At 43.4% G+C, this 24,482-nt stretch overlaps 1 protein-coding gene across 1 annotated transcript in view; it reads left to right on the forward strand.

Annotated features, from left to right (window-relative positions):
- Positions 1-24,482, forward strand: part of MDFI (MyoD family inhibitor) — a 52,068-nt gene that overhangs the window by 16,651 nt on the left and 10,935 nt on the right. Inside the window, exon 2 of the mRNA XM_063119157.1 lies at positions 20,338-20,559. Within this exon, the coding sequence (XP_062975227.1) occupies positions 20,338-20,559 (222 nt within the window). The remainder of the gene's footprint in view (positions 1-20,337; positions 20,560-24,482) is intronic.

The following is a 24,482-nucleotide window of genomic DNA, read 5'->3' on the forward strand; positions in this document are numbered from 1 at the left end:
CTTGATTCACATGTAACAAGAAGCTGAATTTCACTGTGGGGCTTTTCGTTGCGGAGGTAGCCATTTTGAATATTTGGGGCATGATCATAGAATCATAGAATAGCAGAGTTGGAAGGGGCCTACAAGGCCATCGAGTCCAACCCCCTGCTCAATGCAGGAATCCACCCTAAAGCATCCCTGACAGATGGTTGTCCAGCTGCCTCTTGAATGCCTCTAGTGTGGGAGAACCCACAACCTCCCTAGGTAGCTGATTCCACCGTCGCACTGCTCTAACAGTCAGGAAGTTTTTCCTGATATCCAGCCGGAATCTGGCTTCCTTTAACTTGAGCCTGTTATTCCGTGTCCTGCACTCTGGGAGGATCGAGAAGAGATCCTGGCCCTCCTCTGTGTGACAACCTTTTAAGTATTTGAAGACTGCTATCATGTCTCCCCTCAATCTTCTCTTCTCCAGGCTAAACATGCCCAGTTCTTTCAGTCTCTCTTCATAGGGCTTTGTTTCTAGACCTCTGATCATCCTGGTTGCCCTCCTCTGAACACGCTCCAGCTTGTCTGCGTCCTTCTTGAATTGTGGAGCCCAGAACTGGACGCAATACTCTAGATGAGGCCTAACCAGGGCCGAATAGAGAGGAACCAGTACCTCACGTGATTTGGAAGCTATACTTCTATTAATGCAGCCCCAAATAGCATTGGCCTTTCTTGCAGCCATATCGCAGTGTTGGCTCATATTCAGCTTGTGATCTACAACAATTCCAAGATCTTTCTCGTTTGTAGTATTGCTGAGCCAAGTATCCCCCATCTTGTAACTGTGCATTTGGTTTCTATTCCCTAAATGTAGAACTTGGCATTTATCCTTATTAAATTTCATTCTGTTGTTTTCAGCTCAGCACTCCAGCCTATCAAGATCACTTTGAAGTTTGTTTCTGTCTTCCAAGGTATTAGCTATCCCACCCAATTTTGTGTCATCTGCAAATTTGATCAGCGTTCCCTGCACCTCCTCGTCCAAATCATTAGTAAAAATGTTGAAGAGCACTGGGCCCAGGACTGAGCCCTGCGGCACCCCACTCGTTGCCTCTCCCCAGTTTGAGAAGGTTCCATTGATAAGTACTCTTTGAGTCCGATTCTGTAGCCAACTGTGGATCCACCTAATAGTTGTTCCATCTAGCCCACTTTTAGCTAGTTTGTTAATCAGAATGTCATGTGGTACTTTGTCAAAAGCTTTGCTGAAGTCAAGATATATGACATCCACAGCATTCCCACAGTCCACAAGGGAGGTTATCCTATCAAAAAATGAGATCAAATTAGTCTGACAGGATTTGTTCTTGACAAATCTATGTTGGCTTCTAGTAATCACTGCATTGATTTCAAGGTGTTTACAGATTGACTTCTTTATAATCTGCTCCAGAATTTTCCCAGGGATGCACGATGGGGATGTATGATGGGGATGCACGATAGTTTATCGTTATGTGCAAACTGGGCAAGGATGGTTGAAAAGCCACCCAGAGCCCATGGGCTATTTTAGGGTTGTGGGTCGCATGTTAACCACCCCAACAACCCCCTTCACCAAGTTCACACATAATGAGAAACTATGGTGTGCCCATGTAATGCCGCAAATATTCAAAGTGGTCACTGCCACAACGAGAAGCCCCACGGCTTCTTGTTTTTTGTTAACTGGCCAGAGTGGCATGTCTAAGGCTATCTTGTTAGTTTGTGGCAAGGGAGGATTCAAAAAAGGGGCTCCCTAATTCATAGTTCAGTCTCTTAGCTCTACAGTATAACAGCTCTCAAATCATTTCATAGTTTTTGGGTTTGCTTAAGTTAAGATAAATTAAAAATATCTAATGTTCAGTGTTTTGAGATCAAAACTCTTTTCTTTTTTCTTTTTAATACAGTGGGTTGTATCAAATGTTAGTTTTACTTGGAGTAGATCCATTGAAATCAATAGGACTTCAGTGAGACTGAAATTACAATCCTATGTCTGCAAGAAAGAAGGTTTTAGGGTATGAAAATACCCTATTCCTGAGCCTTAATTATGCTATCTGCAAACTAGGAATAAAATCCACTCCAATTTCTCAATTTTTGTCTGTCTAGTATTTCTCATTCAGACGGCATTCCCGGCATTCCGGGAGGGAGTGGGGAGGATCTCATGTTATTTTGCTCACGGGATCATCTACTTTGGATAGGCGGCGTGTGCGCCATCCCGGAAGAAATGAGGGATGCTGCGCCTGCCTTTTTTTTTTTTAACTGAAGGTGAGCGCACAAGCGCTCCAACGCAAAAGTAAGTTTAAAAAAATCAAACGATCGCACTCCCCCTCCCACCCCCAATGGGCACGGAGCACCTAAAGAACTCCGTGCCTTGTTCCTGGCTCCTTGCATTTACTCGTGAGGAGCCGGGATGTAACCGGGACGGCCGCCCACAACTTCCACAGTCTAGGGACAATCCCAAGACTGTGGGAAAAATCAGGATAAAAGCCATCCCGGTTATTCTGGGGAAATGGAGGGATCATCCTTCCCTGTCTCCTGGATCCCCTGTGCATCATGTGGATGCACAGCGATGATCGCGGGGCGATCCCCGGGATAAGGCATGGTGTAGACACGCCCTAAGTAGATTGTAAAGGGGGAGACACTATGTACAAAGGGGGAGACACTATGTACAAAGCTGTATTTTTTACAGCACTCACCAAAAGGTTTTTGTGTGTGTGTGGGTTTACTTTAGGTCTTCTCTGCTCTGTGGTACAAGCAATAATAAAACAGGAGACATCTGATTTTCAACTCTTCTGATCCTTCAGCTATACTGCGAGAATTTATTTTGAAGCTCTGAAAAGTTCAAATAGCCCAGATGCCGGTATTAAAGTTATTCCTACTTCTTCCTCAGTGGATCCCGAGAAGGGTCCAAAATAAAGATCCTGAGCCTTGTTAAAAAAAATATTTGTCCAACGGTGGTCAAATCAATAAAGCCTAACAAGCAGATTACTGCTTGGATTCTGAGGCAATAGGGTCTAGTTCTGTAGATCTAGAATCTGATGTGGAGTGCTGTAGAAATGCTGTAAAATAGATAAGATAAATAAGATAGATAGATAGATAGATAGATAGATAGATAGATAGATAGATAGATAGATAGATAGATGCATGCAGTACTTAGGGGCTGCCCTAAATTTTTATATATGTGCATATATGCGCATTTCAGAAATTTGTCAGCCTGTGTTCAATTGCATTTTCTATTTACTTTTAGCTGAGCAAAAGTGGAAACACACATGTGTTATGCTTCTATTTATCTCTGAAAGAAATAGTATATTTGAACATTTTCAAAGACAGGTAACAAAATGAATCTGGGGTGGAACACAAGGTGTCTGCTGGAACTCCAGGAAAAAATGTTTTATTGTATTGGAAGATATGGGAGATTACAGAAGCAGGAAAATCTGGTCAAGGTTTATTCATCCTTACACTGGAGGGAGAGATAAAGGCTGACCTCTGGCCAGTTCTTTGTAAGTTGTTTTTGGATAAGATGACCTTTTGTTTAGTTTCCCATTCCCCTTAAGATCTGCTTGGAGAACCTGGGACGTATCTTTCCCAACACTGTGCGGATTAAGCCTTTTTATTGCTCTCTTGCTCTCACATACACAGAGAGAAGATCATCTGTCTACATCAGCCAGCCTTGTAAATTCCAGGAAGGCTGTGACGCTCTGTACAAGGAGGGTCAACATTAAAGGGCATGTGACATCGGCAGGAGTTGTGCCTTGCATCAAGTTCTACACCCCGCTAGTCTATTACATTAAACTTTGGAAAAATACACAATGTGCATAGAATGACATTTTTATACCTGGACCCATAAGGGTGTAGCTCTTGTCTTCTTTTTTGTGCTGCCTGGGAGTTTCTTGTTGGCATGTTGCATTTTGCTTCCTAATTAGGGCAGCATGGGAGCAAAGAATCTAATTAATAAAAGACCATAAATTAAAGATAACATAAACCTGGATGTTGTTGTTGTTGTTGTATCCTCAGAGCCTGGCAAAAATGAATCCGTTTCAGACGTATTTGAGACCCCCTGAGTTCATTTTCCAGTTGAAATGGTTCCAGATCTGGGTTAGGTCTCTTTAGTGATTTCAGATCTTGGGGGCCCTATTTCAGCCTTCCCAGAATGAACTGGGTTTTTCTGCTCATGTCCTCTTTCTCTGGGCATGTAATGATCTGAAGTCTTCAGGTGAAGCTATGTGAAAAGGTTTCAAAGTTGTATTTGCGCAATCGTTAGACTTAAAGCAATAAGTTGAAAGAATTGGTGATGCCTCCCAGTCAACCCTGATTTCTTCAGAGAAGACCTAATTGGTAATTCTCTGACCAGGCGATAGCACACAAGTCGGCCTTTCCCATGGTGACTGCTGGTTCTGATGTCAGAGGGGTGATGAATCTGCTCTGGGTTTCAGTCAGAACCAGTTAGGACTCTAAAGACTGAAGTGCCCAGATTCACCACACCACTGACATCGGAGCCACCAGCCTCTACTGTTCTGACCAGTAAGGGACTATGCCACTGTTTTATTGTTGTCTTTGCTGTAATGTTTTAAATTATTTATTGTTTTATAGTGTTATATGTCGTGGTGCTAAAGGAATGCCTGGGTGTGCTTTAGAAGTACAGTACTCCTATCCCTCTCTAGCTACTGGGGCCAGCCCTGCAGCGAGGCAGAGTGAAGTGATCATCTCAGGCAGCAGCTCTGAGGTTGATGTGGAGAGGGCAGCAATGGCAGCCCCCTGGCTGTTCCCTTCTGTGGGAGGGCATAGCTATGCGTTCCAGGCAACCTGCCCTGCTCACTAGTCTGTTGCTCTCAGGTGAGGTGGAGGGTGCTATCCCGTCACCAGTGTTGAAGTAAGATCCAACTGCCAGTCCACTTGGCTTCTGTAGGTGGAATAGAGGAGGGGTAAACTTGTTCTTCACCTCAGGCAGCAAATGTCTCGGGCCAGCCCTGCCAGCTACTCACTCTTGCGTATGTGAACAACTGAAAGAACCAGTTCAGAGCATGCAGTGCATGTACTTCCAAGGCATTCCACAGCTGACACCTAAGGTTGCAGGAGAATTTTATGGGATTTTAAAGCTTGTTTCTGGAATTATAAACACTAGTTGGCACTAGTTGCTGTTGCTCATTTCTGTGGTATCAGCATGCCCTGCTTAAACTCTCATAATATAGTGCCACACATTTTCCTTTCACACCTTATTTATGCAAACACGTATTGTGTTGTTTTGCAGTAACTGAAAAAATGGGAAATGATAGCATCTTTATAGCTTTCACAAGTCCACTTATGAAGTAGCTATTCTGGAAAATTTGTGTTATTGCTGCAGATGCCATTTTCTTGAGCATCCATGGTGTAGGTACATTGTTGGCACAATTGGGACTTTGCCCACCAAACATGTTTGCTTTTTGTCCAGTTGGGTTTGGTGTGAACAACACCAAGAAGTTTGAGAGAGAAACGCTTGTTTATAAACATGCAGTGGACACATGCAAAGGAACTACACCTAGTCTTGGCTCCATTGCTTATATCTACAATGCGTTTATTTATACACACTTCCCCTTTAAGCTAGGATGCACAGCGTGCACACAGCAAATAGGTCTACCATGTAAAGCGTGAATTGGGATTAGACCTGAATCTTGCCTTTCTGTGGAGACTCAACTTTCAAGTTGTTGTTCTGTCGATTCAGCTTGTTTCCTATGCCATCTTGGTTGCTTATCCAGTTTGGCAACTTTCAGTTGTGATGCCTAAGCCTTCCTACAAAGCCTTTTTGGAAAAGGTTGTGAACCTGAATTGGATGCAAGCAGAGATTGGCTGCCTTTATGGACTGTAATTTGCTTTGCCCATGGGGTTGTGATTAATCTGCTGCAACAGTTTTGCATACTCATGATAGCCACAAAACTGTCTCGTTGGCAAATTTATTGCAGGGAATTTAATCACTACATGCTGATTCACATTAGGAAGTGTTGCAATCTGGGTTCGACTGATTTGTATCTTCATATAGGGTGTACTTTCATTTGTTCCCTGATCTTCTCCAAGTAAAAAATTGAGATTGCCAGTAGAGTACATGGGATGAAAATCTTACTTTGTATCAGTACAGAAGTGATTCATGTGGGTCAGGGTGGCCGTCCAAAACCTCAGGACAGCCATGTTGCTGATGCACCATTCTAAACAGACTTAAAAAGTGATGGAGAAGATATTTCACTTTCATGGGCTTCACCTTCCTGCTCTCTGCTTATGGCGGACTTTATGGAATGTAATGTGAGAAATGGATATGTAAATAAGTGCATGGGAATTCTCCTATTATAAATCCTATATTAGAAAGTCTAGATTTTAATCTAGATTTTAAATCCTAGATTTTATATGATAAACTTGCGAAACCTTAGGAGCTGTATATTTTGCAGAAAGCTCGTCTAGGTGACATTTAGAGTTCTTTCAACTTTGTTTTATGCACTGCATCTTCTCTGAGATGCTATCTTCACGCCTCGGTTTTGTTGAAGAACAAACTTATAATTATGAATACTGGCAGGGTGTATTCCATAATTACATGGCAGAAGAACAAAAAAAATGGTACTGATTGTAGAATTAGGCATATTGAGAGGATCAGATTTCTCTCTTTTTCAAAACAAACTTTCTAGGCCTTAAGACTGTGGAGATAGGCTTGAAAATCTAAGAAGCCAGCAGAGGAAGTGATAGGGCCATCCATTGTTCTTCAATTTTCCGCATGAGTAACAAATCTAGAATAGTATGCAAGTATATACAAATTTGCCTAATATGCATTGTTGGCACAGGTTGCAGAAACGGGCTATTATTGGCACAGAATTGAGTTGCCTTCATGTGGATGTTTTTCTCCCTCATATGTACACTTCTTTAAAGTATATTGACACTGGTTCCTATGTAACCATCTGTTGACTCATCCTAGTGGAAAGCACTACAACTGTTGTTTAAGTTGCTTCTGCCAAAGCCACACCCTGATTTACATCCACCAAATTTGAATCCCACACTGTTTCAAGTTGGTCTGCAGTGTCAGTATCACATGGTATCCTTTCATCAGGGTGTTCAAATAATCACTTGGATGGCAAATAATATGCACACGCCCTTAGATCTTAGCTGGGGTGGTATCCAGGCATTGAATATTTGGGAACTTCTGTACATGAGCATTCAGGCATATACATATTAATAATCTAATGTTGGGTGATCTTATGTTGTCACTGGCCTAGATGATACCATTTGAATAAAACCTAAGCTAAGGGATGAGTGTGACTTGCGGTGAAAGAGCTGGATATGTTCAAATTATAATTCTCATTAATAATGATGTCCACTAGCTCCCATATATCTAATCTTCAATTAACTTCTCAAAAGATCTCTTAATAGGTTAGAGAAGCACAATTTCCCCTTGAAGGACCTGTGCTGGCTTGACCCAAGAAGGTTATACAATTACTGTACCAGCATGTCCTTAATTAGACACTCCATAATTTTCCTTGGCATGACAGTCTGTGTGAAAGGTCTGCTGTTTCCAGAACCTCTTGAAGGTGATCTGTACCATATGCATCTTTCTCCCAGCCTTCAAGCTCATCTGTGCATTTATACAAATATAAAATGGAGTATGATATCTCCATTTTGATAAGCTATTTTTTCCCCATTTCCCTGTTGAAGGAACTTTCAATAAGAACTGCTGCCATTTTAACCAACATTAAAATTAAAGCATTAAGTTGTTTTATGTATGGATCTGTTACAAAGATAGTTAAATGAGATGGGGAATTTGGCAAATCACATGATGTCATGAACGATTGCTACCGCAGCCATGACAACTTGAGATAATGGACATGATAGGGTTGTTATTCTTGAGGCATTGGATATAGACTTCCTGATCCCCTGCCCTCAGGCTGAAAGTAAATGTTCCATTTGGAGAACAAACTCATGGACCAGAATTTTAAGTATTGTTGCTCATTTTTACCAGATGCAGTGGGATCAGGTGTTGATTTAATTCCTCCTGCCCTACCTCCCACAATGCTGTAGAATGAAGTGTCCATATGGGGAGAAATTTAAATAGAATAAGTGATAAACTTGCTTAAAGTTTATCACTTTAAGCCAGTGTGGAGTAGTGGCTGAAATGTTGGACTGGGAGTTAGGAGATCCGGGTTCTTGTCCCCACACGGCCATGGAAATCCACTGGGTGACTTTGGTCCAGTCACAGACTCTCAGCCCAACCAACTCACAGGGTTGTTTTTGTGAGGATAAAATGGAGAGGAGGAGGATTATGTACACTGCCTGGGTTCCTTGGAGGAAAAAGGTGGGATTAATTAATTAAATAAATAAATAAATAAATAATAATAATAATAATAATAATAATAATAATAATAATTCATCTTTGGTTACTCTTGTTCCCTGATGTAGACAAAAGCTTTATGTATCACACCTTGCTTGTACAAGTATGTAGAATAAAGTCCTCTTTTCATAGAATCAGCAGGTAGGAAAGGTGTTTACCCTGCCACTTATGTAGCTGTGGCAAAATATGTGTCAGGAAGATGAAGCATGCAACATCTCACTGGCCCATGTATGTGGGAAAAGAAACAATTGCCTGTCTTCACAAGTATTGATGTACATGTTTTTTCCTTCACAGAGATGCTCTTCTTGTGGGAAAAGCATCAAGTGTGAAGTCCTTCTCTCACTTGAGAATAATGGGACATTGGCATGTATGAATTGCTTGCAGGATTGCAGTGATAGACTTCATGAAACCACAGCGTTGACCTCCCTGTTATAAGGCCCAAGAGTCTGCCCACAAGAATGATAGCTTTGAAGACAATATACAGAACCCAGCTGCCACCAAAACACATCCTCCCATTTGTGGGTTTCTGTCTGCAACCAAATCTATTTTTACATCTCTTTCTCTGAAAGAATGATGTAAAATCTGAATGAACTGGGGGAAGGTTCATTGCTGACACATACAAAGTTCTCTGCTTACAAACACACATGATTGCTTCCTCTCTCGTTCTCTCTCACTCTCTGTCTCTCTCCATGCAATTCTTTCCTCTCTTGCATGCTCAAAAGCATGAATGCAGAGATCATGCTAAGTTTTAGACGTGCTAAGGGTCAATACTTACATCATAGAATTGCTTAGAGGTGACCACCACTTTGGGGGCCCTTTATGGTATATATATGAAAACATGCCATACATGACATTTACTAGGGTGTACGACTAGTTGAACTTGATACGATTTATCAAGTACTAGTTGACCTTGATAAGACTTACTTCTGAGTAAACATGCTTAGGATCACACTGCACATCTGGCAGGAAGCTGGAGGGGTGCACACATGAAATAATATTGCAAGTTATCTATTGAATAAATTGTAAAGAAGTGTATCTCCCGGGGAAATATAAAATGTTCTTAGCTTTGCTTGAGCATGTGTACAGTGCTGTGTGTATTCTGCACACAGAAAAAGCATAGGATTTGGTTTGGGGTGCATCTTGGCTTTTTATATTTTATTTTAAGTTTCTATCTCTCATAGCTATGATAGGCTTGAATGTATTTGTCATGTCTAGCCCTGCTCCCCCTGGGTTGGAAGAAGGGGTTTCAAGTGATCAGTCAGAATCAGACTCTGAAGTAGAGGAGTCGGCGCCAGAAACAGGCCAGCCTGTACCAGTGGGGGAGAAAGCTCTCGTGATCTCTTCACCAGCTGGTGGTGAACTCTCTCCAGAGCTTATCTCGTCAAGGGCAAATCATACACAGTCAGTGGGAAGCCAACATTCTTCCGAAGGAGAGAGCACGGACAGGTTAGCCAATCCTACAGTATGCCGCAGACTAAAACAGGCGAAGCGAAAGGAAGGCGAGAGGAAGTCAGCCCGGCTTGCATCTCATCAGAAGCCGCCTCAGAACTAGTCTCTCTGAAGTTTACGTGTCTTGGGAAAAGGCTTTCCATTCTTCTTGAAAGGACAATTGTCTCGCTTAGTTTGCATAGTTTTGCCTAGTGGAAAGTTCCTAGAGATTAGACTCTCTTCAGGTGGGAAAAGATGTTTATTGCTTGAATAAAGCTTTGTGGATTACTTAGCAGGCGTTGTTATTGTCTCCCAAGCAGGAGGTTTTGAGAAACACGACAGTATGTGGGAAACATCTGATTAACTCTCAGAATTCAGAAAGAGGCTCAGTAGGATTCCAAGTGATATGGGGGTCGGAGCTTCCTTCCTTTGCATAGTTCCTTTCCCATTAATAAAATAATAAATACTTCTTAATTATTTCTGTCCTCTTCTACTGATGTACTCAGACTGGCTTACAGCATAGATTTAAAAACTCCGGTAACCATTGAATACAAATAAGCAGTTAACTAACCCCACCCCACCCCAATAAAAAACAGGTGACACATTAACATGGTAGGAATCAGTTTCCCATTAGTAGGAACAGAATAGATTATGCAAAATAAGCAAAATGTGTGAAGGTCTGTTTAATTTGCATATTTTACACTGTGCATTTGGTTTTTCTTAATGATTTTGAATTAATAATAGCAAAGGGTATACGCAGCTCTCTTCTCTTTTGTCTGTGAGTTCCTTCACTGTTTTCTTCAGTTGCACAGTACCCATCTGAAGATGCCCTTGCATCTGATCAAGTATGCTCTGTTCCACTGAGCCTATTCCCAAATAAATCTGTTAGGCGTTTTCAGATGCCACAAAGCAGTCCTTTATTAAAGTAACACTTAACATGTAGGCAAAACAAAGAACAGAATTCAGATTGCCTGATCTGCCATGCTAACTGCTGGGACTCCCCATGGTGGAGAAGTAGCTAGGCAGCAATTGTTGAGTAAAATCTTAAATGTCCAGAACATGAGAATAATGTGATGTAGTGACATACACATCCAATGGCATTTTAGTTTCTGTTATCATAAGATCCAATTGCATCAAAAACTCAGGAATTCAGTTCAGACTCTCCTTCATGGTTTGGGGTGAATTAGAAAGAAGCTCCTTCCTCCTCCTGCACATGACATTCAAGGGAGCTTTGTGTCAAAAGCTGTTATAAAAATATTTTAAATAAAATAAATGCATAAACTGGTGTTTCTCAGCTTGAAGAATTAATTCCCCAAATGTCTTCCATTGTCTTGCAGTCTGGGCAAACCAGTAACCCATTTGGCCAGGATACTCATTTGGCAAAGAAATTTCTGTACCAATGGTAGCCTACCACATGTTTTAAAAGCACACATCAGAAACTTTTGAAGGGTAAAGATCATCCCACAGTTTAATGCAAAATTTGTCAGATTGTGAATGATGCAGTACCACAAATTCTTAGTATTTTTCTGTATTCTTGATCTGAAACTTTTGATCTGCTGCAAATATAAATCTGCAGTCCTAGGATATGGAAGGGTACCAACAGCATGGAACCGTAGCAGCATCTGCTGAATACAGTAAAGCTATTCCATGGATTCCAGTATCCACTCCACTCAACTTTGATGTACAGTTGTGTAAGCACAATCTGATGAAACTATTGTAAAGTTTTTGAAGTCCAGCTTTTAGTTTCCTTTACTGTTGTGATATCACATTGGTTAATCTTCACCATCATTAGTGATGCCATCAAGGTTTGGATATAATGATTTCAGAATACACATTTCCCCAGTTATTAATACCTTGGTAATGTATTCCGAAGAGTTACCTTGCCTCGGAAAGAAAATGAGACTATTCTGAATTTTTGTGCTGCATTCATCAGACAAGGTGCTCAAAGCCAGCAGTCACTGTTGGTGCATCCTTAGAAGTTGATCAATTTCACCCAAACTTTCATAAAAACCTTCCTTGCTATAGCTATAGCTTTTTAAAAATATGAATGTAATTTACAAAAAGTAGCTTTGTTCCTCAGCAATCCTTTGGCCCAGGAATGTCCAGATTTGAGGAAGAGATATGTCCCAAGCACATGCAGCATGAAATGTGACTTTTAAACTATGAGTCTAACCACTGGGGGCGGTTGGGGGACGGACGGATACACACACACTGCCATTTTCCAGGATCTGCCTCTACTTGCTCATAAGGAGGACTGGAAGAAAATGGAAGGAGTTGCAGCATGGCAACTGGCATCTTCTCTGTGAGGACAGCTTTTGCCTACCTGGTGAGGGGCAGTAGTACCACCAATGAAATTGCTAGAGTTACATCCCCCCAATCCTGCACTCGGTGGTGTAGCATAGCCAGGACTCAGGCTTGAAGTGCCAGGACAGTTTGATTAACAGGGAGAATTATGTAATCTGCTACTCCCTCTGAGTTTAGCTGCAATCCTCACAGTAGCTGGGTGTGGGTGGGTGTAGGTGGGTGTGGATGGGTGGATTTTCCCAGCAACAATCATTGTGAGCTATCCCTATTGTAATGCAAAGTATTTGCTGGGGGTAGCATGTTCTTGAATATAGCAATTAAGACCCATTAGCTTTACAAAAGGCCTGCTCCTGATGAAGGTAAAAACTGCTGGAACTGGTTTGTTGATATGGATCTACAAAGCTGCCTGCATTTTTGGATTCTCTGTGGGGACATGGCTGTAGGTGACTGTCATGATGAGTGCCTGCACTTCAAAATATAGGACTACACCGCTGCCTGCACTACAATTCCCAACTGGCATTGCAGGAATGTACATGTGTCCCAAAAAGGTAACACGTGTGCACAGAACATTAGTCAATTTAGAACCTTGAAAACAGATTATTATTGTTTTCCAAAGAGTTCTCCAATGATACTTATAATTGCTGACCCAACTTCATATCGAGCTGAGCAGAGTTGGCCCGTAGTGAGGATTTATTGCTGTAAGAGAAGCAGCAACCCCAGTGAAAACTTTTGATCCATCATCGTATCATCAGTTTTGATGGCACTGGAAGTGACAAATATGTGTGAGCGAATGGAGACATATACTGGTCATGAGAATGCATATCTGCTAATCAAATTCATATGTTTCCAAGGATTGGCGGGATGTGTGATCCGCCAAACAAAAACTTATTTTCACCAGAGGGGAACCTTATAGGGCAGACAGGTTCACCTGTCCAATGCAGGCAAATATATTTTTCTGCAGCATCTGAATGTGGGCCTGTAGGATTTCCCCTGGGCTGGTGAGGGTAGGGCGTCGAAGCAGAGGCTTGGCACCCTCCTGTGGAGGGGTGTGCGGGAATTTGCATGATATTACAATAGGGATGGTGAGCACTCTGGCACCTTTTGGTGATTGGCACATCCAGAGGACCTGCTCTTCAGGGACTGTGCACTGCAGCTCTCGAGTCAGGGTATGGTTTGCCTATGGTCCTGCTTCACCTATTCGGAGCTGTGCAGCTCAGGGCAGGGGTGACGCAGTTTGGTCTCCCCACACTTTCAAAGCGTCACATAAGAGAGGGGCTAGGTTTACCTGACTCCTGGCTTTGGAGAGGGGCTTGCCCCTAATGGCAGGCTAGGTGCCTGAAGAAAGGATCAAATAGATTCCTGCACTTTCACATGCAGATCCATGGAGGGGTGAAGTTCCCTTGTTTAAATAAAGAGGCCCTAGTTTATCCCAATCTCTGGTGTCTGTGTCTTTATTCCATGCTTCCTTCTCCACTCGCAATAGTTTGTGTTAGAATATAGAAAACTGATGCCAGCAAGTCGAGCTGGTGTAGTCAAAGTTCCATAGAGATTTACAATGCAATCTTGCTCATGTCTACTCAGAAGTAAAGAAGGATTATGCTGTTATGTTGAGTTCAATGGGACTTACTTTTGAATTGTACTGTTTGTGGGATTTTATTGGATATCTAAAGTAAATCACACCTCATTTTAAAATTACATGTTTACAAAAATACCTTAAATCTAGGATACTCTGAAGCTTTATAAGGTGTATTCTGGCAGATCCTTCACTCCTACTGCAGTGATGCAACCACATTCCTCCAGCCAAGCCAAGAGTGACTGAAGTAACTCATGGTATGTGATGACTTCCTCCTAGGAGAGGATGAAGGGATATGGCAGAACAGGGAATAATCTGTTCTTTGCATTCCAAACGCATTGTGTTTTACAAACATTAAGGAGGCAAAATTAAAAATATGTAATAAAACTGTTTTGGATAATATTTTGTACCTTTTCCAGATAGAAAACAAAATGTAGAAACTTTAATCTAGCAGATCCTTTGCAGATAAAATCGCTCCAAAAAGAGGGGGTTTGTCTTCAAATAATTCCAGTGCTGAGGAGGGGAAAAATGGTAGGCCAAACCAATATTTGTCTTCCTGTTTTTAGATTCAAGGATATGTGTGTTGTGTGTCTGAGAGGGCTTTCAGAGAGCCCCTTTATCCAGCATGGGCCAATGTGACATGCAGACTGAAGAGGGAACTCTTCAAGTACCAGTCCTTTGAGTGCCATTCAGTGAACACAGCTGAACTGGGTCAGGAAAAGTGCAGTGATTCTGAATGCTTCCATTTCATGGAAAGTGTGAGCCTGCCTGGTTTTTTCCTTCACAAGGCTTCGGACTCCTTGAAATTTCTCCTTTTCTTTAAGGTTCAAGGCCTCACTTTGGGGCTTATTGTGGTATATTTACTGTATCTTAAGGGGCCTCGCAATGGAACAGTCCGGTTTCCTCTCAAATACCTACCCAGAGTGGTTTGTTCCCACTGGATGGGGCTCTGGTTTTTTTCCATCTGTGTGTATGTGTGTATGTTCGAATAAGTGGAAGGCTGCATGGGCTGCTCTGCTTAGCTGCAAGAAAGTCGTGTCTTTTAGGTCAGAAGTGCAGAGGCTCTTTCAGCCCCAGGGCCAAATTCAGTTTCAGAGAAGCCCTTTTGGGGGGCACTTTCCAGCGACACACAGGGCCAAAGGGATGTGGGGCCTAAATTATGAACATATTTTGGCCGATAGCAATTACTGCAAGTAACTAAGCCTTAGGAGAGGCATTTCCCAACCCCATTCCAAAAGGTGGTGAAATGTTTATAATCATTTCATATTTTAATATCTTTTAATCAATCCTAATTTGGACTGGTTTGAAAATACACAGCTTTTTCAATATTGGTGGGCGGGCAGGATGGGTGTGGGGCGGGGCAGGGAGAATAGCTTAGTTTATTCAGTTTATGTCTTAACCAATCTGATTCAAGCTAGGAGGGGCTTGCCCATTACTACTTAACCTGGTTGCATTAGATAGAAAAGTCAGAAGGTGGACATGCATGTCTAAAAGAAAGGAAAAAAGGGGAGACACCACTTTCAGATCAGTGTTATAGTGGAACCTGGCCTTGCTGGGTTGAAGCACCAGGACCATGTGATTAGCAAGATGATGACGCCATCCGCCGAGGCCCTGAAACCTCCCTGTTCCATCGACGCTTTAGCTGCAATCCTCACAGTAGCTGGGATGGGGGTGGGGTGGGGAGTATTTTCCCAGCAACAATATATTATTGTCAGCTCTTTCTGTTGCAATATAAAATTGCAACAGGAATAGCTGGATTGCACAGCTGAGGCGAGTGTACCAACTCCACCTATTCCTAGAGATGTCTGATTTGTCTATGGTTGTACATGCTTTAGTAGCATCCCTTTTGGACTACTGTAATGTACTCTGCCTTTGTAAACTTCAGCTGGCCCAGAATGCTGCAGCCAGACAGTTGTTTGGGGCTAGTTACAGGGAGCATGTGACTCCCTTGTTGCAAGGGCTTCATTGTCTACCAGTTTGTTTTTGGAGAGTGCTGGTTATGATTTATAAAGCCCTATCCTGTTTGGGATCAGGCAACATGAAAGACTCCCTCCTCCCACATGAGCCTGCCTTCTGGAGAGGCCCTTCTCTTAGTGCCACCGCCATAAAAGGACCTTCTTGGTGTCTGCTCCAAGGTTTTGGGACTGCCTGCTGAGGGAAATTAGTCCTCTGGCATGTAAGCTGGATTGTTGGGTTGGGTGCCATCTTTGTTATTTTATTGTTGTACTTTTAATTGTGTTTTTAATGTTTTCATTTTATGATTGTTTCCACAAAGTTTTATTTCAAAGTTTTTACTTTTATCAGCCACCTTGAGAACCACTGCTTAGGAGAAGGGCAGGGTATAAAACAAATAAGAAATAAATAAATTAATAATATTTTTACTCGGTCTTGAACAGACAATTAAGACCCATAAGCTTTGCAAAAAACACGCTCCTAGCTGGAGATGAAAACTGCTAGAACTGGTTTCTTGACTTCAAGATAAAACATCCTTCGTCTCACATCAGTCCGCTGGTCTCTGTCCACCACTCTGCCGCTAAGATCATCTTCTTGGCCCGCCGCTCTGACCATGTCACTCCACTTCTGAAATCTCTTCATTGGCTTCCAATTCACTCCAGAATCCAATATAAACTTCTCCTGCTGACCTTCAAAGCTCTTCACGGTCTAGCTCCTGCCTATCTCTCCTCTCTCATCTCACACTATCGCCCCGCTCGTGCTCTCCGCTCCTCTGATGCCATGCTTCTCGCCTGCCCTAGGACCTCCACTTCCCTTACTCGGCTTCGTCCTTTTTCTTCTGCTGCCCCTTACGCCTGGAACGCTCTTCCAGAACACTTGAGAACTACAAACTCAATCACTGCTTTTAAAACTCAGCTAAAAACTTTTCTTTTCCCTATAGCCTTCAAATATTGAGTTTGTTCTGACTCTATACTGTTAGCTTCTCCCTACCCGGTGCCTGTTTACACTTCCCTGTGCCTGTTTGCATTCTCCTTCCCTCTTTATTGTTTACTACAACTTATTAGATTGTAAGCCTATGCGGCAGGGTCTTGCTATTTACTGTGTTATCTGTACAGCACCATGTACATTGATGGTGCTATATAAATAAATAATAATAATAATAATGGTGTTGGGAAAATAAACTGGAAAATCTTGAGCTGGGGATCTCGTGCTATTGGGAAACAGGTTGGGACCCTTTCTTTCCCTTTCTCAAGTAATCTTCCTCCTCCAAAGCAGGCTCATATACCTCCTCCTTATGTATCTTTCTGCCTAGCTGTACCTCTCATATCCTTTGGGGTTGTTCTGTCTGAAAGAAGCAGCAAGTTTCTGTGTCTTCTCTAATATTGTATGCCTTTGTATGTTTCCTCTGTCTGTCTGTCTGTGAAAGAGGAAGTGATAAAAATGGTCCTTGTGTTTATATTTGGGTTCTCTACCATGGATTTTGTTTAATACCGTATTCATTCAATTACCCAGAGAGAGTCTTTCCTGCAGGTTTCATGACTTTTCAGATATGAAGATGTCTGTCCTTTACATTAAAAGTAAAATTCTTGCCATATAATCAGTTATAAACAGTTCAAAATGAGCCTCAGTTCAAAATGAGCATCATAAATGGCAGACTATGCAATACATGGTGCTTTAACATTCCTTGCATTTGTTTCCCAGGGGTGGGTCAGAGATATGAACCCAGGTGTCTCCAACCAAAGTCCAACATGCTAGCCACTACACTGCCCTTTGCCAACTCATTATTTCTGAAAGCAAAAGAAATGATATTTTCCTACTTGTGTAATTGTAATATAGCGCTATAGCACAGTGCCACCTACAGCTTATCTAGCGGAAAGCAGGAAAGGAAAAGTTCTTTGTGTAGAGTTCAATCTCAATTGTGTGGTGAATCTGAGAGTTGATACAGCAATTAACAACTCAGTGAGACTTACTTCTGAGTAGACAAGGCTAGGATGGCACTCTTAGGATTATTGCAGAGTAAACAGAATGAATGCTGGGCAAGCTTAAGCTCCATCATCTCTTATTTTCAAAATTAAGCACTGAATACAGTGGTTCTGTTCCTCTTCCTTGTATTGCTTAAAATGGCTTATTCAAGCCTTAATCCTCTCTCACATTTTCTTGTGCTTTCTCAGCTTCCCCCCCTTTTCTCTTGAGACTTCATGTTGGGCACTTTCATATTCCATGGCTTGTAGTATAAGATAAGTGAACTTAAGTAAGTTCACGGAAGTAAAGTTCCCTGTCCCTTCGGCAGCCATCTGCGCCCTTCAAAAAACCTCGCCAGGTCCTGAATAATGTGGGATGGGGTCTGCCAAAATTTGTGTGATTCCCTTCTCCTCTCCCCGCAGCCCCCCCCCCCCAATCCATTCCAGGAGGACTTCGGAGGGCGCATTTGGCTGCAGGCTGGTGGTGGAGTTGAGGATGGGACACCTTCCTTCTGTGAGCTTCCTAGGCTTGTTTATTGTTTATTTTAAGCCAACCAGAGAACTTTATGACATGGGGCGGCCTACAAATGCCGTAAATAAACACATGAATAAACTTACCTCAGGATCTAAGCCTGTGTGCTGGACTTATTTTGATCCTGATTTGTGATGCTGCTGTGCCAGTCAGTAAATGGTTGATACAGATCCTCCAGAAGCCTGAAGAAAGTTGCCTATTAACCGTAATAGCCTCTGGATCCGGCCCTTACTCTGCATGCTGGGCTCTGTGTTACAGTCGCTATAATTATGTGTGCGCGGTCTGTCTCCTTTCCTCCCTGTCTGCCTGCATGTAGGACCTCTTGTTATATTCGATATAATGATGGGTCCGAGGCCTCTGGCTTCCTGTCTTCAGCCCCCTGCCTGGCTGCGAGTAGGCCTCGTTGTTACCGTCAGTGTAATTATGGGTGTTTGGCCTCACTCTCTTTGCCTAAGGTGTAATTTTACTTTATATAAAGTGTGGTTCCATCCCTCCAAAGCTGCTGCGCTCCAGCTGCTCATCTTGTGTGTAAATTGTTTCTATTCTGAGTGCTAAGCAGGAGCAGGAAGGGGCTCTCAAGACGGCATGGGGGTGGGTGGGGGGAAGTGAACAGGTCTGTGGGTGGAACTAGTGGGGGCGGGTGCTGCTGGATGGGGAAACAATGGATTTGTCAGTCCTCTCCCAGAGTCTCGTTGATTTTAGTGAATTCAGGATTTCATCATATGTATGTCTGATAATTATTTCCATTGAATAGTTCCCATTTCAACCCAGTAAAATTCCTCAGTTGCATCCAACCTTTTGTCAGGTTAGTACCTTCCCTTGCTCACAGCTCATTGCTGTAGTACATAACTAGATACACTGGAAATGTCCCTGGCAAAGACAGTACCTTCCTGCCTCCTGCCATATCTGGATAGCCTGTTCTGGTCCCTGCTGGCCGTGTTAGGGTGACCACATGCACTGGGAAACCCAGGAGACCTCCGGAAAAACAGAGGTCTCCGAGGCAACTGGTACTGGGCCCCAATTCACTGGGGGAAAAGGCTGGAAGATGTGTTCCCGGACTTCCGTAATGCATCCTCCAGCTCCCCCCCCCCCCAGGGCTGATTTCGGCCTTCTCCTGCGCTGGCACGATCCTGAGGAGCTCTGCGCCTCATGCACGGTTCCTGGCTTCTCGCGAGTAACCGCAAGGAGCCGTGACAATCCGCGATGCCTGCCCACATGGTCCACGGTCTCAGGATCAGCCTGAGACCATGGAAAAAGCGGGCTACAACTGTAGGTCAATATCCTGGGGAAAGGGAGGGATCATCCCTCCTTGCTCCCAGGATCCCCTCTGCATCATGTGGATGCACAGGGACAATCCCAGGGAAATCGCTGGGATATCGCCCTGTCTAGCTATGGGCTATGTCTAGCGTTAATGGAAATATGGATCACAAAGGCATTTCTACTGTTCTCTTCCTTGCAAGATACTTAAAACCCATTTCTTATCCCTTTGTCCTTTCCAACAGGTTAGTAAAAACATTTAAACATATTTTACTTAATCTTTTAATGCATCACAATTTTGGGGCCTGGTCTGAACAGGCATATCTTGGTTTATTAAGCCAAGATACGCACACGTCTTATGCCAGTGCATTCCACCCATCTGCCACCCGTCTCTCTTCTTGCCAAACTGCAATTAAACAGTTCCTGTGTTAATTTGCCATAGTTTATCATTACATCCAAACTGGAGAGCTACGGCTACCAGGATTGGAATAAGCCACAACATAAACTGCAGCTCCAAATTGATTTAAGATCCTGGTTAGTTCTGATCTTGATTACCATAGCTTCCCAGTTAAGGTGTAACCAGTGCCCCAAGCGGTAGAAAAAAGGAAGTGGAATAGTTTGAATGTGGCCTTACCATTTGTCCACCTGAACAAGAACTGGGAATGCATTGGGCATAAGGGGGGACTGTGGTTACTTACCCAGGAAGTGTTGAACCGCATGCACCTATCAAGGAGGAAAGGAGTGGGGCAAGGATGGATCACATAAGCACCAGCCTCATATATATCTCAGCTTATTACAGTCCAAACCGAAACCGTATCAAGGGGTGTGTGGGTGCAGGTGTGCATGTATGCAGGTGTTTAAATAGCTCTGTGCCTTCAGTGTTGATCCTACTTCTATCAGTTGAGAGCCATCTTGAAGATACATGTTTTCTAGGTGCTCAGGCACCAGGTAAGCCTGCTCTCTCAAGGATAAAGCGGTACTTTGGTCAAAACCCTCTCATCTCTTTCAGGCCAAGATACAAATGCGGGCCCTTCCTCCGTGGCGAATTCAGCGGTAGCACCAACGACTCCAAACTCTCCAACCCCAGCTCGGATTTCTCAGAATCAGAACACAGATGTGAAGGAGGAAAACCCAGCAGAAGTTCATCCAGCATCTCGCAGATCCCTGGTGAATGGAACAGCCAAGGGAAAATCAGAGGATGACTTTGCAGTAGCAGCAGAAGCTGTGACACGTACGTTTGGTCCATATATATATATACACACATACATTATCTGTCTCTGGGTTGAGGAACTTCTTTCAGCCTGCGGGCTAAATTCAGCTGAGAAGATGCTCTAGGGGGCTGCATTTCAGTTGTGGGTAGGACAAAAGGCAAGGGGGTGCAGCCAGAGGCAAAAGGGGTCAGGCCAAGATTACAAAAAAAAATACTGCCCTATTGGAGTTTGAAACTCTCGCTGCCAGTAACCATAGCAGGATCTACACTACTGCTTTAAAACGGTTTATAACAGTAGTGACAACTGTTGGGGCCCAGGACACACTCCCTATACAGTCTTGAAACCGGTTTCAAAGTGTCATAGCCTGCTGTGTGTAGATCAGGCCCATGCCTTGTCAGAGGCATTCCAACATTTTAGAAGGGGGTCGGGATGCACAAAAGCTGGGAAACCACCAAACGACCAGTGGTTGGGGACAAGGGAAGGAAATGTGGTCCTCTGGGAAAACCCAGAGGGCCTGATTGGGATGCTGGATTTAACCCCCAGACCTGAGGTTCCCCGCCTACAATCTGTCTGATTTATTAACTTCACACACATCCATATCTAGCAGCTATGACTTCCCCCCCTCCCCCATTTTTTATCTAGAGGAGATGCACCGGCCCTGATCCGGATTGGGACTCTAGCGTGTGAGTGATACAGGAGGGTATAGCCAACAGGCATACAGGAAATTTGCACTGGAGGAATTATAGGTTCTCCAGTTATAAGATCTTTATCAATATTCATGTTGTTTGGGAACACATGCAAAGGGGTGTGTCTGTGTTTTACACAATCAAATAGAAGTGGCTATTTGTTTCAGGTTGTGGCCCTCCAGAAGCTTTGCCCTACAACTCCCATGAGCCCTAGCCAGCATAGCCAGTTATGAGAGAAGATGGGAATTGTAAGTCAAAACTTCTGGAGGGCCACAACTTGCCCATCCCTGTCCCAAGGCAAAAACTGTGTCTACAGAGCAAGGAATTACCAGCAGTTTGGGCTATAATGGTTTCTATAGTCTATGAAATTTAGTTAATTAATTGATTGGCTGGAACAATTTTAAAAAGGCACACCTGATAGGACATCATCATCATTATTATTATTATTATTATTATTATTATTATTATTATTATTTAGATAAGTACTAATAAAAGCCAAAATGGCGGGTGTCATCTTAGAAAGGCATTTCCCCTTCTCATATAGGCCTAATCTACACCAAGCAGGATATAGCAGTATGAAAGCGGTATACAGTATGTGTCAATGGGCCCCAACAGTTGTCAGTGCACTTCAATACCACTATAAAGCAGTAGTGTGGCTCCTGCCTCTTATATACCGCTTTCATAGTGCAATATCCTGCTTGGTGTAGATTAGGCCATAGAAGGGAATTCCTTTTCTAAGGTGATGGGTGTCTTAAGAATTATCTAAAAACTTTCTGTGCATTTTTCTTCCTTCAAAACAACTGTTTTATATAGACACAGATTTAATTGACTAAGTTTTAAAATAGGAGACATCCCTACCCCAGACATTGCATTTTTATTCATATAAGATTTTTAAAGTTTATATGAGTGGTGGGAAACCTGTGGGCCCTCTATCATCCCAGATGTTAAATATGCTGACCATGATCCATCATCCTTGACCATTGGCTATTCTGGCAGTGGCTGATAGGAGTTGTAATCCAGCAACATTTGGAGAACCACAACTTCCCCACCACTGATTAAGTCCAGCGATGATCATCAGGCTCTGCCTGAATCACCCTTTCTGCTTGGCTGCAACCCAGCAGCACCTGCTGGTACGTGGTAAGCAGATGTCTGAATGCACATGTACAGTACATTACATGGATATACAAACAATTACACTCAGCTGAGAGCTGGGATTAGCTGGGGCTCTCAGATGTAAATCCATGTTTGCTGCTTTGTAATCTGTAGACGAATCGTTCACAAGTCTCTGTGTTTTGCTAAGGAACTCTGCATGCCATCACATACTACTCATTTCCCCATGCCAGGAATGAAATCCCTGCTATTTGTTAATTTGGAAGCTTGCTCCAGAACTTAAGCATGCCTGATTTTCTCAGTGGTCACTGATGCCTTTTTAATTTACTCCAGCCTCTGATTCACTTTTTAGTATGTAAACCAATTGGAGATTGAAGTGAGTTCTGAACCTGTGATTCCAGAATAAATGATTGGCCAATGCAATGGCTCATAAACTGACCCAGGATCCTTAAAATCTGTGTTTATTAAAAGTAACACCAGGTGTGGCCTCTGCAGTTCCAGGCCTCTGAACCAGAGATGGAGTCCAGCATTGTATACTAACAAAGCAATATTTTTCAGGGCAGTAATACTGGTGCCCTAAAAAGTGAGCATTATTTTCAAATTGAAGCTGGCTGGCCCAAGTTTAAAAGCTCTAAAGTGGTGCTGACAAAGGTCTTGGGACATAGAACTGTGTTTCTACAGGTAAGCATCAGAAGCCACAGTAAAGGCTAAAACGCATTTTACCTGCAAACACATGCAATGGTTGCTTAAACCCCCCTTCTCTTTTCTGGAAGCTTTGCGAAGGTGTGATGGGGGCACAGAGGTGGAAGCTAGAAAGCTGGTGCAGCCCTCGTCTCACTTCCCTGCTCCCAAGTGCACCCTCCATAAGCTGCTTTTCTAACAATGACAACAACAAAAAAGGGGGGGGGACGACACAACAGGTTATCATCACACACATTCATGTGTAACACATAAAGTCCTAAGCGAGATCCCGCCTGTATACTTAAAGAGCCTTTTGTCTCCGATGTCATACGAGGAATTTTCCCAACTCGTGCAAAGAGTAGCAGAGAGACGTTGGATGTGTCTTACAAATTGTCTGTTGTTCAGACAGATAAGTAGAATGAAAGGTGACTGGAGGAAAGAGCGCTCGGAAGGCCGCCGCAATGAGGCCACATGCTTGCCTCTGAGCATCTGGTGCTGGGCTGCTTGCCTGTTGACATTCTGCACCTATGAGTCACTCTGCAGTCATGCTGCACCCTCTGTGGAGATGGAGCTTTCAGCAGCTTGGCTCCCAGATGTTGCATTACCACCATCGCTCTCCTGTAGGTTTTTACATACACACACTTGCGCTAACATCAGCCCTAAAACCACTCTCTGAGTGACTTGCCTGAAAGAAAGGAAGCCAAGAGTTTCCTTTCAATTTTGTCGTTACTCTATAAACAGGGCTGGCATCAGAGGTAGGTATGGTTGGGGACCTGTCAAGGCCCACATCCCTGAAGGGGCCCCACTGTCAACCTTGGAGCCTCCAGGGCTGCAGCTCCTCCTCCTTGCTGCCAGTGCTTGTTCACCTGCCCTTCGCAAGCGTGCAAGCAGTGATCAGAGCGAGAAGTTAGAGCAGCGTCCTTAATCTGCTTTGAGCTCTCCCTCTGGGCAGCTGTACAGACCAGGTCCAGAGGGAGAACAGAAGTAAATGGGAAGTGGGGTCAGAAGCGAGGAGGAGGTGGCACTGCTCAGGCAGGGGCCCACTGAGGGTCTCTTGCCCAAAGGGCCCTCAAAATGACAGCAGTACATTGTGAGAGAGAGAGGCAATGGCTGCTCTCCATTTCTGAAAAGATAAAGGCTGTCTGTAACCCAGACCTCCCTCTTCCCTTGGGCAAAACATATGGATACAGAGGAGAATTACAATGAATATAAGAAGAGCCATGCTGGATTGGACCAAGGGCCCATCTAGATCAGCACTCTGTTCATACAGTGGCCAACCAGCTGTTGACCAATGACCTACAAGCAGGACATGGTGCAACAGCCCCCTCCTGCCCATGTTCTCCAGCAACTGGTGCACATAGGCTTACTGACTCAGATACTGGAGGTAGCACATAGCCATCAAGTCTAGTAGCCCTTGATAGCCTTCTCCTCCAGGGATTTATCCAACCCTCTTTTAAAGCCATCCA

The sequence above is a fragment of the Elgaria multicarinata genome, chromosome 1 (assembly GCF_023053635.1).
Source record: "Elgaria multicarinata webbii isolate HBS135686 ecotype San Diego chromosome 1, rElgMul1.1.pri, whole genome shotgun sequence".
Taxonomy (NCBI): domain Eukaryota; kingdom Metazoa; phylum Chordata; class Lepidosauria; order Squamata; family Anguidae; genus Elgaria; species Elgaria multicarinata.